This window comes from Rhinoderma darwinii, chromosome 7, assembly GCF_050947455.1.
Source record: "Rhinoderma darwinii isolate aRhiDar2 chromosome 7, aRhiDar2.hap1, whole genome shotgun sequence".
In the NCBI taxonomy this organism is placed as follows: Eukaryota; Metazoa; Chordata; class Amphibia; order Anura; family Rhinodermatidae; genus Rhinoderma; species Rhinoderma darwinii.
In genome coordinates this window covers 34,933,250-34,950,842 of record NC_134693.1, presented here as the reverse complement: position 1 = coordinate 34,950,842, position 17,593 = coordinate 34,933,250, and the positions used below count along the sequence as shown (strand labels likewise).

General features: G+C 44.6%; 1 protein-coding gene across 1 annotated transcript in view; it reads left to right on the top strand.

The window, feature by feature from the left end:
• The first annotated feature begins 11,108 nt into the window (after positions 1-11,108).
• Positions 11,109-17,593, top strand: part of CNN3 (calponin 3) — a 28,230-nt gene continuing 21,745 nt past the window's right edge. Inside the window, exon 1 of the mRNA XM_075833166.1 lies at positions 11,109-11,295. Within this exon, the coding sequence (XP_075689281.1) occupies positions 11,239-11,295 (57 nt within the window). The 5' untranslated portion in view covers positions 11,109-11,238. The remainder of the gene's footprint in view (positions 11,296-17,593) is intronic.

Below are 17,593 nucleotides of genomic sequence, written 5' to 3'. Positions count from 1 at the left end.
ATGATTTTGTGGACGCTGTAGACCAATTGCAGATTCCGACCAGCTACAGATAAGTTTACAGATAATCTGAAAGTTATTGAGGGGGATATTTTGCGGTCTTATACAGCACTATGTACCGGTCAATAGTTGACCTATTGTTACAATGTTACAATGTTATCAAGGTTGAAGTATATGCATTCTGATATTTCCCTGCTTTTTCACTGCAAGATATTTGTGAGGGAGTTAGATCAGGATCTGAGATTGTCCCTGGTGGGCGGGATTGACCGGGAGTGATACAATGCCTCCCCCACGCAAGGGATTAGTGTTATCTGTTACAATGGCAGACTGAGGGAAATTGTGCTAGGAGATAGGGGACACGGAGGTAGGGAAACCTTGAAGCGAAGCAAGGTTCATAGGGAAATGTGAGGATGCAATCCTAACGGACTCTAGGCTGTTAAAGTAATGATAAGGGAATGTACATAAGGGTGCGCAGGCGACAAAGAGGTACTGAGGGGGCAAGGGCAGGTGTTACTTCCTCATGGAAGGAGCCATATAGGCAGGCTGGGGGGGAGGGGGAGGGAGGGGCGCGTTCTGGCATAACAGAAAAAAGTGAAGTCACATACACCAGTGGGTATTAAGGGACTGCTAACCCTTGCCGCAGGTGATTTTATGGTTTTGTTAGGTAAGGGATGGTTGGCCTTGTTGGTTCTGGCTTACAAGCCAGGGTTTGGTTATGATGTTAATGTTAATGTTTGTACATGGCTCTTGGGAAAAGACGGATCTGACTCCCTGGACTCCACACGACTTTTAGGCACTTTAGCTCATCTTAAACACGGTCCAATAACATGAAAATAGTTTCTTGGAACGTTAAAGGGCTGAGATCCCCACAGAAACGGACCAAACTTTTAAGGCACATGAAACGATTGCATCCTGATGTGGCCCTATTGCAGGAAACTCACCTTACCGAGCCGGAGTTTAAGTATTTGCAAAAGTTCTGGGTGGGTCAGGTTTTTGGCTCGTCGGCAAGGGAGGGTAAGGCGGGAGTTATAATTCTGGTACATAAAAACTTTGCGTTTACGCTGGTGTCCCAGGAGCGGGATGACGAGGGCCGTTGGATCCATCTAGTGATGGAGCATGAAGGGGAAACCATCAGTATTTATAATGTGTATGGCCCAAATACGGTTAACACTGTTTTTTTTGGTCACTTGGAAACCCAACTCCAGCAGGATCGCACTAGGTTTTTGATTTTAGGGGGAGACCTTAACACTGTAAGGTCTTCAAAGGAGGATAGGAGCGCAGGGACTAGTTCGCAGAGAAATAGAGATAAGATCTTGCCCGACTTTTTAAGACACACGGCCCTAATAGATGCGTGGAGGAGTTTACACCCAGATGCACGGGAATACACACATTTCTCTCATGTTCATCAGTCATGGTCGCGTATTGATTATTTGTTAGTTAGTGACGCAATGGCGCGACGTTTACGTGAAGTGGCAATTGAAGATCTAGTTATTTCGGACCATGCTCCGGTTACCATTACATTGGTTGACACAGTAGCTAGAGGAACGGATTTTATCTGGAGGTTTCCCGCTTTTCTGGCAAAGGATGAGGGCTTTACACAGAAGCTTAAGGGGTGGTGGATGGAATTCAATGGGGATAATGTAGCGCATCGCTCGGAACCGTCATTGTATTGGCGTACAGCCAAGGCGGTAATAAGAGGGAAAATCATGCAGTATATGTCTAATCTTAAACGTAAGACGACCGAAGGATACAAGGCAGCGAGCGACAGATTACGGCGTGCGTACACAGCATTCCTACATTCGCCATCAATGCTATTGGGGGAGGAATGGAAGGAAGCCAAGCGACAGTTTGATCAATGGTTAGACAAAAGAGAGAGTATTTACCGGTCCCAATTTGATGCTGATTTAATGCGTTTCGGCAATAAGGCGGGCAAATTATTAGCGCGGTTAGCAAAGGGGAGGTATGCACCGGCACATATTTCAACACTTAAAGAATCAAACGGAACTCCTACCTCGGACCCAAAAAAAATCAATACCATATTAAGTAAATATTACCAAGCCCTTTACTCAGAAACACCCATAGATCTCCAAAAAGGGAGGGAATTTTTGGAGAAGGTGAAGTTGCCAGGGCTCACCCAGGAGCAGAATGGTCATTTGAGCGCGGAGATTACACTAGAGGAAGTTTGGAGCGCCATTAAAACATTATCTAACGGAAAGGCCCCGGGTCCGGATGGATTCACAGGGGAGTTTTTCAAATCTCTGAGAGAAGAAATCAGCCCTACCTTGGTGGCATATTATAATACTTTACTAGGAACGGGAGCTTTACCAGCAGAGGCCAAGGTAGCGCATATAAAGGTGTTACCCAAGAAGGGGAAGAATCCTCTTGACCCGGGGTCGTACCGCCCCATCTCGCTGATAGATCAAGATCAGAAATTGCTCACAAAAATTTTGGCCAATCGACTGGCTATGTATCTACCCATACTGGTGGGAAAATCTCAGGTAGGCTTTGTAAAGGGCAGGGCTGCAGTGACAAATTTACGCAAGGTATTGACAGTGCTAGAAACAGTCAGGAACGATCCCCAGCCAGGTACCAGGCCGGCACTTTTAGCGCTAGACGCAGAGAAAGCCTTTGATAACATACAATGGGAATGGCTGGGGATGGTGCTAGACAAAATGAACATTCAGGGAGATTTCCGGGTCTTCCTGAAGGGAGTCTACAATAGCCCGCAAGCACGTGTTCACTCCTCGGGGTTCCTATCAGATCCCTTCCAATTACATAAAGGAACACGACAGGGTTGCCCCTTGTCGCCCCTGCTATTCAATCTAGCACTGGAACCTATGGCCAGATTCTTGGAGGAATCGGATATGTTCAGAGGCATTCAAGTGGGATCTTGTGCAGTGAAATTAGCCCTGTTCGCTGATGATGTCATACTTTTTATGTCAAACCCTCAGGAGCATTTAGGGAAGGTTTTTCAATTTTTGCAGGAATTTGGGCAATGTTCGGGATACAAAGTCAATATAGCTAAGAGCGAACTGCTGGAGTTGGGCAGGCCATTGCCAAAGACCTTTTGGCAATCCTTGGGTTGCGGGATATCACCGGTGGAACAATGCATTACCTATCTGGGTATCAAAATAGGGAGGGTACCAGACACTCTGTATGGCTTAAATTATCCCCCGTTAATTAAAAAAATACAAGCGGAACTCACTAGATGGGGCCAATTGCCGTTGTCCTTCTTGGGAAGATGTCATCTGATCAAGATGGTTAGTTTTCCTAGATTGCTATACCCCTTTCAAACGCTACCTCTCTTATTGAAGCATGTGGATGTCTCGAAATTGACGGCTTCATTCACTAAATTTATATGGGCAGGAAAAAGGCCGCGTATAGCACTCACCAAGTTCATGATGGGTAAACAAGAAGGGGGTGTGAACTTTCCGAATGTCAGGGGTTATAACGTGGTCTGTCTTTTGCGTCATGTAGTAGCTTGGCTTCATGAAACAAGCAATTATTCCAATTTAGATCTGGAAGGGGAGTATGCTTCACCTTGGAACCTGAAAGCTTTGTTACATTGTAGAATCGCTTCTCTTCCGTGCCGTCTCAAAACCTCCATTGTATTGAGAGATACAGTTCTAGCTTGGAAAGTGGTACGTAAGCAGTTTGGGTTACCCCACCTGGTATCGAAGTATATGCCGTTGAGCGGTCATCCGGAGTTTTTACCAGGAATGGACAAGGGGGACGGAATTGCCTCATGGGGGAGGGTAGCCATTGGTAGCGCAGGGGATCTTATGCATACAGAGGAAAAGAGGTGGTTAACTGGGGAGGAAATCACCGCTAAACTCAGACCCATAGTAGATAGAGTCAATTTTTTGCAAGTACTTCAGGTACGAACATTTTGTACCTCCAGGCTCAGGGATTTGAGTAAGGAAGCTACTACGCACACTCTGGATGAGGTCATAGGTCCAACAACTGGGCGGGCGACCATTTCAGGAATGTATAGAGCATTGAGAGAGGGTTTTGTTCGTCCGCAATTAAGGATTAGTTTTAAAAGCTGGGAACGGTGGACTCAGGATCCAGATATAGGAGAGACCATACTGGGGGGTTGGGAGACGGTACGGAAGAGTGTGATAAATGAGAGCTGGAGGGAAACCTATTTCAAGTTGATGCATACAGCTATATATGGCTTTAATATCTTGCCCTCACAATCTTTCCCTGATCGCATTACAAGTTGTCCCAAGTGCAATACACCACTGACGAATTTGTGGCATGGAGTGTGGGGGTGTGTACATACTAAACGATTTTGGGGGATGGTACAGAAATATATTAAGGACCATTGGAAAACGAATCTCCCAATGACGCCTCAAGCGCTACTATTCCATCAGGCGCGGCCGCCAGAGGAAGAGGGTGCTCGAGGAGTAAGATCACCTCCCGTGTTGGTGCACACGATTTTACTGGTAGCTTTGAGATGCCTCCTGAGTCACTGGTTAGAGGCAGACACGCCGGGGTTAGAATCGATTGTGTCACGGCTGAAACAGTTATTGGTTCTTGAGAGGGTGGAGGTGGAAAGGCGGAAGGAAACGGGGACCAAGAAGCTATTTGATAAGTGGCAAGTATTTATAGAAACGCAATGTACAACAGCCGAAATAGCGGAAATTGTTAGGCCTTTCCAGTACACAAAGTGGTACTGCACGCAGCTCTTGGCAGGCGTTTTAGGGAGGATGCAACTGTGAACCAGCTGGGGGAGAAAGGATGAGTGGAAACTCATTGATGATCTAGGTGGTGTTGGAGTTGGGGGAGTCATGTTTGTTTGGTCCATCTGAAGATCGACAATTATGCCATGTTTCTATGTTGGTGTGTTTATATGTTATGTTGAATTTAATTTAAAAGTTAATCCCATGACAGTTGAGTGCTGCGCACTCATGATGTAACTCTTACGTGAAATGTTTGTAAGAAAATGTGAAAACTGACAATAAAAAGGATATTTAAAAAAAAAAAAAAGATTTGTTCCCAGTGTGAACCCAGGCTTTAGGGCCTGCTTAAAAATAATTCTTAATTGCCAAACACAATCACTATAATCATGTTTTTGACCAGAGTTGGCCATAAACATTGAAGAATAACACCAGTGCTTCCGAACCCTGCCTTTTTTGGGATAATAGGAGTCTCTTGACACCCATACATCAATTCAAAGCAGCCAATGGCCACAAATAGGATGAGGAGTAGGGAGCAGGTTTCAAATATGTGCGTCTCACTCCATTATACTCTATGCGAGTTTTGGAAACACCCCCATTCTCCCAACTTGTGGGTTCTCTCTGGGACCTCCAACTATTAGACGTTTATACAATATCTCGTAAATATTCCATAAATGTCATTAGTTGGAAAACCGCTTTGATAGAGAAAGATGGATCGCTAGGGGGGAAACAAAGGGTCTGACACGTCAACATCGAGTGGACAGTCTGCCAATTAGATTGTCAGTAAATCTGTTGAAATTGGCAGAATCTTCCAAAAAAAACTAATACCGCTGCCCAACTTTAGTAGAGCAAAGAGAATGTAAAAATGACAGCAGCTTTGAGCTATGCTTTGTGGTTTATAAATAATAATGACCAGCACATAGGACATCAGCATTCTTCACTTACTGCATAAGTCGTGTGCTGTGTTTTTTAGGAAATAGGCCAAACACTTCTGAACACTCCTCTGAAGTAACACGCTCAAGTCATTGCAATTATATATTTTCATGTTATTAAATATAATAATATGTTAGACATGGATTATGATAATTAGAAAATCACTGTTCATTTACATTTGGTCATTTTCTCAACACCTGATCTAAGAAAACCCTAAACATAATATTACTGTATAAAGAGGCACATCTACTATATAGACCGGCCATGGGATTGCTGTGGTGGAGGGAGAGCCAGGGGTGTAGCTATGTAGGGTGCTTAGGTATCAGTCTCACTCAGGCCTGGTGCTTGGGTGGGCCCATAGGCCCCTTTGCCACGTAAGAAGACGTTAATATTATAAATGCCACTGTAATGGGAGCATTATAAATGCCACTGTAATGGCATTTATTACTTACCCGCCAACGGCCGCGACCGCAGGACCCTGTGCTCTTGCCGGCGTCTCTCTACTCTAAGACGCCGGCACACAAGACTGTCCTCGGCTGCTATGCATAGAGTGCGCAGAATTAAGCTCCCTATCCAAGCCCTACTCAATCCCTATCCCAATCCCTACTCACCCCCTGTATTAAAAGGACTTTGCCCTCTTCCTCCTGGCCTGAGCATTGTTGTGTCTACCCATGTTCGTTATAGAAAATGGTCCCTTAGTTGTATCCTGCATCCCATATCGCTTATCCAGTAATTGTGTTTGTTCCTGAGCAAAGTTTAGTGGAGTGGAGTTCAACCTCTGTGCCATGTGTCATCTGCCACGCCAAGCGTCATCTGCCACCCCAATTGTCATCTGTGCCAAGTGTCCGATACTCCTCGTGTCTGCTACGCCAAGTGTCTGCTATGCCGAGTGTCTCCCAGATAATCTTTCCAGGTACTCTTGTCCTAGAAACTGTTATTGACTGTACTTTGGCCAGCTACTTCTCCGCTACAGCGGAGCGGCCTAGTGGGTCCACATACCCCATAGCTATGATAGCCACATAGGTGGTAAGACCTGTTACAGATTTTGCATTGGGGCCCATGAGCTTGAAGTTACGCCTCTGTCAAGGGGCCCAACCACACTTTACCATTCAAGATTCCATAATCAATGTTTGGGTAATGGGTACTTTGGTGCCAGTCACCCCCCAGCCTCTCCCAAGATCTGCAGTGCTGGATTGGAAGAAGGTGGTGTATAATGGAATTTAATTATTCTGGCAGGGTTTTGGTGGTCTATAGGAGAATATGCAATAGTGGGGGCGTGAAAGCTCTTATAAGGTGCGCAGGAGGAAGGAGCGGTTTTAATAAAGTAATTAATTGTCCTTTCTTATATGTAGTCATTCATACGCTTATTAGCCACCACGATACATAAAATATGATGTCATCAGAATCAGCTGCGTCAGTTTGATTATATTGTTATTTTTAATAAGATGTTTTGAAGAATAATAAATGCTGTTTCTCTATTATCCTAAGTAACATTTTAAGTGTCTTGTTCTCATTTAATTGTTCATAAGTCTAATGTGGTGGTAACACTGGTTATGGTATTAAGGAGAGACAATCATATGAATATGGAGTGACCTTGATGCCTCTGGTGATATAAGATTCAGAAATCCTGATCAGATACATTGCAGGTGAGTCAGTGGCAGCTCAGTTGTCGGATCCACCTTCCATTTTCCTCAGTGACAGGACGTGGGTGGATGCTGTGATGGATAAAGTATTGTCAGCAGCGCAGCAGGGATGTGAAAGTGGAGTTGGGTTCTTTGGGAAGATCAGAGCAAACTTTATCCACTCTGTTTAAAGGTAAATTCCCTTTGATGGATCTTTTTATTGACAAACTACTGACCACCCCTCCCTGAACTAATGTGAAGCTTGAGGAGCCTGTCCTAGGGATTAATGTAATTTACTATCCCTGACAATGATACACTTTTACTTTTCCCTGTCTGGATAATATGATAGGCATTGTGGGAGGTGAAGGTGCAACAGGATTTGGTTTACAAATTGAACATTGTCAATCAAATATCAGTTACTACCAAGTTTCACCACAGATGACAGCTGATTGTGGAGGTCCCTGCAGGGGGACACTTTGTGATCAGCTTTTTTCAAGAAACCTTTTTAAGGCTTTGTTCACATCTGCGTCAGGGCTCCGTTTCGACTACGCTATTGATTCCATCAAAACTACGGAACCCCTGCACAACTGAGACAAATGGAAACCATTGGCACCGGATCCGTCACCATTGAAATCAATGGTAATGGAAACGGAAACCTCTGGTTTCTGTTTCGGTCAGTGAGGGCTCTGTTCCGACGGAAAGCTCAGACGGAATGTCGCAACGGAGCCCTGACGCAGATGTGAACGAAGCCTAAGAAGTTGGAATTGTCCAAATTTTAGGGAATTTCCTAATTTTATATTATTATTATCTGAAACTGAAAATATTTTAGAAAGGGCTAGCTCTGAGAAGTTTCACAATAAAATAATTTATAACTCATTCAGACATCTCAATAAAGTCTTTACAAGCACGGGGCTTTCTAGGCATTACCTAAACAAGGTCAGATGGCTGCCTAGCAATAAGCCCCACCACCAGAGATGACCATGCTGGATTGTAATGCTCTTGCGGAGACCAGCATGGTCGCCTCCTGTGTTAATAAAAATGGGTGTATTCCTGACACTTTACAGCACTTTGCAGGGGAAGATGACGGTCAGTCCCCAGAGATAAAGCAGAAATAAGCCACACCTCTAATCCTTCCCAATCCCCACCCATACACACCCCGTGCAGCCCACACAGCATAATGCCCCCATAGAACCCCCTACGCAGTATAAAGCCCCTATAGCTGCCCCCCACAGTATAATGCCCTATAGTGACTCCCACACAGTATAATGCCCACACAGATGCCCCCATACAGTATAATGCCCACACAAATTCCCCCATACATTATAATGCCCCCATAGCTGCCCCATACAGTATAATGCCCACACAGATGCCCCCATACCGTGTAATGCCCCCATTTCTGCCCCCATACAGTTTAATACCCATACAAATGCCCCCTTACAGTATAATGCCCCATAGCTTCCCCGTAAAGCATAATGACCTTATAGCTGCCCCATACAGTATAATGTCCCCATAGTTGCCCCCATAAATAGTGCTTCCTTAGTTGCCACCATACAGTATATCTCCTTAGCTGCCATCATACAGTATAATGCCCCTTTAGCTGCCCCGAGTGCCAGTGCCCACATATAAAGTTCCAGGGCCCACGTAGATAGTACCACAGTGCCCATGTAGAAAGCACACAGTGTCCCCTGTAGATAGTGCCCATACATTGCTACAGTGCCCATGTAGATAGTGCCACAACCCGCTTGAAGATAGCGCCACTCCCCCTGTTGATAGCTCTACCCCCTATATATTGCGCAATTGGGCCTCTAGGAGCAGAAGCCCCAGCCAGAGCGTCGGCCATGCCGTGGCCGGGGTTTCTGCTCCAGGAGGAGCCCTTGACGTCACTGTCCTTATATGGACAATGACGTCAGGGGTCCCCTCTAGGAGAGGAATCCCCGGCCAGAGCGTCGCAGCGCTCTGGCAGGGGATTCTGCTTCAGGAGTAGCCTCTGACGTCACTGTCCATATATAGATAGTGACACCCGGGGCTTCTCCAGGAGCGGAAACCCCAGCTCTTTCTGGGGATTCCGCTCCTGGAGGAGCCACTGACATCACTATCAATATAGGAAGAGTGACGTCAAGTGTTTTTCCAAGACAGGAATCCACAGCCAGAGAGCTTGCGTTGCTCTGGCCGGGGACTCCATAGTTGAAAGCCCGACATCACTGTCCATATATGGACAGTGATGTCATCGGCTTCCCCTGGCTTAGTGCTTAAAGTAGCGATGTGCCCCGGGAATCCGGGACTGTCCCGCTGAATCCGGGATGGTTGGGAGGTATGCAGATATCATAACTCCCAGATAGAAAAAAATAAAAAGCACAATTACTTTCAATCTCCAATGGATAGCGACTTCACAGCGATTTTTATTTAATGATAACGCTTTTATGATACGTAAAAGCTGTATCGTAAAAAAGTCACTGTATCCTTCTACATCAGCCAAACCCAACATTTAAGCTGAACTGACGGCTTGGCTGAGAGCGGGTCCTGCATGTCTCTGACAAGTTCATAACTTAGATGTGATCGATGTTATCTGGATCCTCATAGATAGTAAGCTCTTGCGAGCAGAGTCCTTACTCCTCTTTTATGAATTGTTAATTAGTTTTGTCACTATGTAATATCTGATATGGTCTGTACATGTTCCCTCTAAATTGTAAAGTGCTGCGGAATATGTTGGCGCTATATAAATAAAAATTATTATTCTTATTCATTATCCTGTGTGTCAGAGACACGCTGGACCCGCTCTCAGCCAAGCCGTCACTTCAGCTGAACTGATGGGTTTGGCTGAGAGAAAACGATGCAGCTTCTATACGTGTAGGATGCATAGAAGCTGTATATTAAAAAGTAAAAATTATTTTTAATAAAAGTTAATTGAAAAATTGCTAAAAAACACATAACACATTGATTGACACCTTCTAATGGTGTTCATAGCCTTTCAAATCCAAACCATGCAACTCTTGTCGAGTCAGGCTGTCCCCAAACACATTAAATTGTTGGTGTATAACTCAGCGCTAGTCTTTGATCTGTGACGTGCGGTAGATGTCGTCCTATGGACTTAGGGCTCATGCCGTGGGCACGGAGCCTGAAGCGTGGCACATGGGAGTACTTATGGGTCTGTATTACAGATGTGTAGGCGGTCAGTCTGCTAGAGGAGAATGAAAAACCATAAAAGACACCGCCATGTGCCTCCATCATGTCCATAGCTGCCAAATGTAGCAGTCGCACGGGGGCCCTGGTGCCTAAGAGGGCCCAACGATGCCTCTGCCACATAAAAAGACACAAATGGCGCATGGTAGGTGGGGGCCCGTTACAGATTTTGCATTGGGGCTTAGGAGCTTCAAGTTACCCCTGTGATTTCTGTCTATAATCAAAGGCTCATGGTGGTACAGTATAGGCCTTAGGAATTGTAGTCTTATTACGGATCTTTAAATCATGGATGTGTAATTCGACCATGTGCACAAGGCCAAAGCCTAAAGTTGTGGTGAGGTTTCGGTCTAGGATTGAATTTGAGGACACACACAGGTTTGCAGTAAGACTTTGTGACTAGCTGATAATAGCTGCTATTGTATGGTTATGTGTTGCTCAGTATTTAGTGCGCTGCTTCCTAAACTCCCTTTAAGAAGACAACAAGCCGAAACCATCACCCTATACTGGGCGGTGAGGGGTTAATGATGAAAAGTCTCATTCCAACAAACAATCCAGCGCTCTCATCGAGGCACTAACGAATCAGAACACGCTTTCACTTTATCCCCACCCATTGTAGAAAGCGCTTAGTTCCAATTGGCTAAAGCGCATCATCCCTCTAAACAGAACGTTCACACCCATCTCTTCGAAAGGACACGCCCCCTTGCGATCCCTTGTTGGGAGCAGAGACTAGAAGGTTCTGTTCGCGCCGGTTCAGTGTCTTAGCAGGAGCCGCTGAGAGATAAGTCACCCGGACGCTGCGTGTTTTATAGAGAAGGACGCAAGACATGGCGAACTTTAACAGGGGACCGGCATACGGGCTCTCCGCGGAGGTCAAGAACAAGGTAACTTCCATACTAGAACCGTTATACGGAAATAGGGGTCATCCTCTGTGCCCCCCAATGGTAAAGATCTGGTCACTGTTTGTTACCCCAGTGACTTGCAGCCCAGTTGCATGTTGGGAGTTGTAGTTTCACAGCCACTGGACCTCTGCAGCATATACCTAATGATCATCCGTTATACTTCTCAGTATATACGTCCAGTGGGGTGTGAATTTACCCTTCCCACCCTGAAGCTGACCCTACAACTAGTCCTCGCCCCTGGATCCGACCAATAATGAGCCTTCTGATCAATAATATGTGTTTTTTGGTAGAAAACGCCCTTTTACACCATTGAAATACTTTTACATTTGTTCCAAAACTTTATTGGACTTGTTGTTAAACTCTGTTAACCCTTTTATCGACATTTTGACAAGCAATTAGCAATCTGGGCCAGTGACCCCTGATGGGGGCTGTAATTTTTTTTTTTTTTTAACGGGACATTTGATTGGCTGTTTTGGTAAAGTTGTTCTTACGGATGGCTGTAATATCCTCCAAGGTTGAGATTTTGGCCAACTTTCCCAGCAGAAACCCATTTACAGATTAACCCTTTTATTACTTTTTTTTTTTAAATGAAGACGACGACGCTGCAACTTTTCTTCTACTGCCCGGCGGCCATAGATAATTGTGTAGATGTAAACATGTCGCAGCTGTAGTGATCATCTCACCTAACTGGTCATATGGAAATGTCAACATTTAATTTAACCGTCAATCTGATCACGTTTTCAAATTTTTATTTTTTACATCCTCTAAATATATTGATTTTCCTAGAGGAAATGCTTTGCAATAACTCCTGGGAAGGGATTGCTCTTGTAGGTTGGAGCCCTTTGATCTGCTCGCTGTGATCGTCTGCAGTTACCCGTGCTCTTTGGAATCTCCAGAGGAAATTAAAATCTAAAAAAAATCTATTGTCGGCGCGCCCGTCCTGTGTATAACCTGTACGTCAGGAACACGTACGACACTATTGGGATGGATTTTTAATGTTTTATGTAAATTTGCCCTTGGAGACGTCATAAAAAAGTAGAGATCAGCAGCTGTTGTCCATCAGCGGAAAAGCCGAGCGGTCATTGGACACCTCTTCCTATAAATATGTATATAGTTCCTCTCTATAGAGGATGAAGGTGTTGTTGTCTGCTGGATTAGCCTTGCCTCCATAGTCTGGGAAAATTTAGGGGGATAAAAAATAATCATCGCTTCTCACCCCCCCTTCTTCCACCCCTTCCCCCATCACATTCCTGGGGCATTACCTCATGGCTTCTGGGCAGGGGAAACATCCAGCGGTGTGGGCTCCGCATACAGAATACTCATTGTCTGTTTCCAGCATCTCCAGCCAAGCAGCAGAAGCACAAAGACTTGCTGCTGGTTTTCACATTTCAATAACCCCTTCAGGTCCTGAAGACGCGGCCACGTTCTCCAGATCCGTGTGCAGGAACCCGAAGGCAAAATCTTGCTCCATGTGGATAAAAGTTTCTCTCCCGGTATTCGCTATACGGCCGGATGGGTCAGCGCTTCTCATGGTTTCCCAACTTCTATAATAATTAGTCAGTGAGAAATCATTGGGGCAGACTTACTAATCGGGTGTAAACTTAGGCCGGGGCTACACCTAGACTTTTGTAGCGTTATATAACTTTTGAGCTACAGCTGCCGTCCAAATGATACATTGAGTTGCATGTGATCTTTTGAACTGCAGCTGTCGCTCAAGAGTTAAAACCTATCAGCAGCACTACAAAAAGTTTAGGTGTAGCCCTGTCCTTAGAACAGGCGTTTAGGAGATGCGCCATATTGGTGCATCTTACTAGACTCTTTTTTTTTCAGGGGGCTGAACTATTGTGTCCGATAAAATCAGACACCCTGGCGTAACCCGTTAAAGTCAATGGGTTTCGTCGGCCGCCGGTGGTGTCCGTTGTGCAGCGGAAGCGTTGCTTCCGTCGTTCCCTTGTTCTGCTCCTCGTGACAGATCCGGACAACGGAACGTCACAACACAGGTGTGAACATCACCTAAATGGGTTCGAAGTTCAATCCATTTTATTTACATGAATGTGGAGAAGCCATCTGACCTCCAACAGTTTTGTAGCGTTTTATGTCGGGATTAGTGCCGCACGCAGCACTGTCCTTGCCGACAAAACAATGGAACCCTGGCAGACCCCATTATTAGTCAATAGTAAATCTTGGATCAGGTTTTCTGCCGTTGTTAAAGGTCTTAAAATCTTTTGTTTGGTTGTTAAAGGGGTTGTCTATGATTGGAAAACCATGACTCCTTCCAAAAAAGAAAAGCCTCACACCTGTCCGTGGACTGTCTGGTATTGCAGTAAAGCTCCATTGAAGTGAACTTGGCCGAGCTCCAGTACCGCACACAACCTATCGGCAGGTCTGGTGCTGTTTATGGAAGAAAGCCGCCATGTTTTTCTTGGATGACTCCTTTAAATTCCATTCTGCGTTTCCAATATGGCTGCCATTGCAGATCTTTTTGGTTGTCATCCGGCTTTCTAAGATTCCTGCGTAACAAAACTGCCTAGTTATATAGTAGGAGCCGGAGATGTATCCCGTATGAAAACTGGTTGACCGTCATTATGCCAGGTGTATGGGTGGCGATGTTCGTCATCCAGTTTTTTGTTTTTCTTAGAAACAGAACACATCTAATCAGCCATTTATTATAAGCTTGACATAAAGGTTATTTTTTAATGGGGGGGGGGGCTCTTGCTTGAAATGCTGATCATTGCATAGATGCATTGAGCTCCATTGAACCGCTGGGATTTCTCGTGTTTCGGGGGAGTTGAAGTTGTATCTGAAAAGAAATGTCTCAGCGGCCGTCTATTGTGTGACTTCTGCTGTTACTAGATGCGGGCCGGCAGCTTTTTATTCTTTCTCTCTCTCGGGTGGACAAAATGATTGAACTTCTTTAGGAGCCATTTTGACTTTGACAGTGAGAACTTATATCAAATGGGAAGCAACCAAAAAAAATGTCCGTCAGTCGCACATTTTTCATGCATTAGCTACCTGAATAATAGTAATGACACCTTCCAGACATTTGACGTATCCATACGCCAAAGTCGAACAGGGGAAGCATGGAGCGGGCTCACGCAGTGAACTCTCTTCATACGATGCCGGTCTCGGCTGTTTGTTACAGCCGACACTTCAGAGTAACTAGCAGCATTGCGCTAATGCGAGATCCTGCTAGTTTAACTCGTTAAATGCTGCGGTCAATACCGACCGCAGCATTTAAATCGTCAGAGTGGGGCGACCCCCCTCTAACAGCTCATGGCGCCCCCCGCAACGCAATCGCGGGGGGGGGGGGGCGATGGTTGCTATGGCTGCCTGGGGGCTTAATGAACGCCCCCAGGTCCGCCATCTTTGTACACCTACTAACCCCTGCCTCCGGCAGGACTTAATAGGTGCCTGTCAGAATCACGATATACTGCAATACATTAGTACTGCAGTATATCGTGCAAGTGATCTAACAATCGCTGGTTGAATTCCCCTAGGGGCACTAATAAAAAAAAAAAGTGAAAATTACTTAAAGAGGCTCTGTCACCAGATTTTGCAGCCCCTATCTGCTATTGCAGCAGATCGGCGCTGCAATGTAGATTACAGTAACGTTTTTATTTTTAAAAAACGAGCATTTTTGGCCAAGTTATGACCATTTTCGTATTTATGCAAATGAGGCTTGCAAAAGTCCAACTGGGCGTGTTTAAAGTAAAAGTACAACTGGGCGTGTATTATGTGCGTACATCGGGGCGTTTTTACTTCTTTTACTAGCTGGGCGCTCTGAAGAGAAGTATCATCCACTTCTCTTCAGAACGCCCAGCTTCTGGCAGTGCAGCACTGTGACGTCACTCACAGGTCCTGCATCGTGTCGGCACGAGAGGCTACAGATGATTCTGCAGCAGCATCGGCGTTTGCAGGTAAGTAGCTACATCGACTTACCTGCAAACGCTGATGCTGCTGCAGAATCATCTGTAGCCTCTGGTGCCGACACGATGCAGGACCTGTGAGTGACGTCACAGTGCTGCACTGCCAGAAGCTGGGCGTTGTGAAGAGAAGTGGATGATACTTCTCTTCAGAACGCCCAGCTATTAAAAGTAGTAAACACGCCCCGATGTACGCACATAATACACGCCCAGTTGGACTTTTACTTTTCAACACGCCCAGTTGTACTTTTGCAAGCCTCATTTGCATAAATACAAAAATGGTCATAATTTGGCCAAAAATGCTTGTTTTTTAAAAATAAAAACGTTACTGTAATCTACATTGCAGCGCCGATCTGCTGCAATAGCAGATAAGGGCTGCAAAATCTGGTGACAGAGCCTCTTTAAAGTATTTTTTTTTTGTGTATAAAAATAAATAATAAAAAAAAAATTAGGTTAAAAAAAAACCCTTCTCCCATTTCCCCCTAGAGCATAGTAAAAAAATAAATAAATAAACATAATTGGTATCACCGCGTCCGTAAAAGTCTGAACTATTACAATATATCATTATTTAACCCGCACGGTGAACGCCGTAAAAAAAAAAAAAAAAATTGTAAATACCAGAATGTCTATTTTTTTTGGTCACCTCACCTCCCACAAAAAATGAAATAAAAAGTGATCAAACTGTCGCATGTACACCAAAATGGTATTATAAAAAACTACAGCTTATCCCGCAAAAAATAAGCCCTCATACCACTTACTCGACGGAAAAATAAAACTTATGGCTCTCAGAATTTGGCGACACAAAATAAATTAAATTTTTTACACTTAGGTTTTTACTTGTAAAAGTAGTAAAATATAGAAAAAACTATATATTTTTGGTATCGCCGTAATCGTATTGACCCACAGAATAGTTAACATGTTGTTTTCATTGCACAGTGAATTCTGTATAAACGGCGCGCAAAAAACCATGGAGGAATCGGTTTTTTCATTTTCTACCCCACAAATAATTTTTTCACGTTTCCTAGTACATTATACTGCAAAATAAAGGGTGCTATGAAAAACTACAACTCGTCCTGCAAAAATCAAGCCCTCATAGTACTATATCGGCGGAAAAATAAAGATGTTATGGCTTTTGGAATGTGGGGAGGAAAAAACGAAAATCTGAAAAAGGGCTGCGGCGGGAAGGGGTTCAGACAGACAGACAGACATTAAAATATTGGTGATGCAGGGTGGGCTTATTCCTGTAGCTGGTAGAGACCGTCACTGGGGGTATAGGTCTTGGGAATGTAATACTATAGAAATACTTGTCTGTATCAGTTCAATCGACTGCTGCCCGCTATTTATGTAAGTGGATGAATATATATAAATATATGCATTTTCACACCCTGGAAACTAATGATTAGAGGCCATATGCCTCCGTGATGTCATTACTTCCTGGGATCGGTTGCGGTCTCCTGACTTTTTTCTTTTTATCCCTCCTCCCCAGTCCTCGGTTATACAGGTTACTGTGATACCAGGCAGTGGCCATGGAAATAGATCATGTATGGAATCATTATTTTCGTCTTACCCTCTAATGGCTGTTGGATTACTCCAGGAGACAGATTGATTTTCTTCTTCCTTACACCAAAGGAAATCATGAACGCAGTTTATTGGTCTTATCGTAATCAGTATTAGGGTATGTTCACACGTACACGTCCGATACGACTGAAATTACGGAGCTGTTTTGAGGAGAAAACCGCTCCGGGATTTCAGACGTAATGGCAAGTTCAGGCGTTTTTTGCTGCGTCCATTACGGACGTAATTGGAGCTGGTTTTCTATGGAGTCGATGGAAAACTGCTCCAATTACGTCCCAAGAAGTGACAGGCACTTCTTTGACGCAGGCATCTTTTTTACGCGGCATCTTCTTTGACAGCGGCGCGTAAAAAAAATTACCGTAGGCACAGAACATCGTAAAGCCCATTCAAATGAATGGGCAGATGTTTGCCGGCGCATTGGAGCTGTATTTTCAGACGTAATTCGAGGTTAAAACGCCCTAATTACGTCCGTAAATAGGGTGTGTGAACCCAGCCTTACTGTGACTGCCTTAAAGAGGCTCTGTCACCAGATTTTGCAACCCCTATCTGCTATTGCAGCAGATCGGCGCTGCAATGTAGATTACAGTAACGTTTTTATTTTTAAAAAACGAGCATTTTTGGCCAAGTTATGACCATTTTTGTAATTATGCAAATGAGGCTTGCAAAAGTCCAAGTGGGTGTGTTTAAAAGTAAAAGTCCAAGTGGGTGTGTATTATGTGCGTACATCGGGGCGTTTTTAATACATTTACTAGCTGGGCGCTGTGAAGAGAAGTAACATCCTC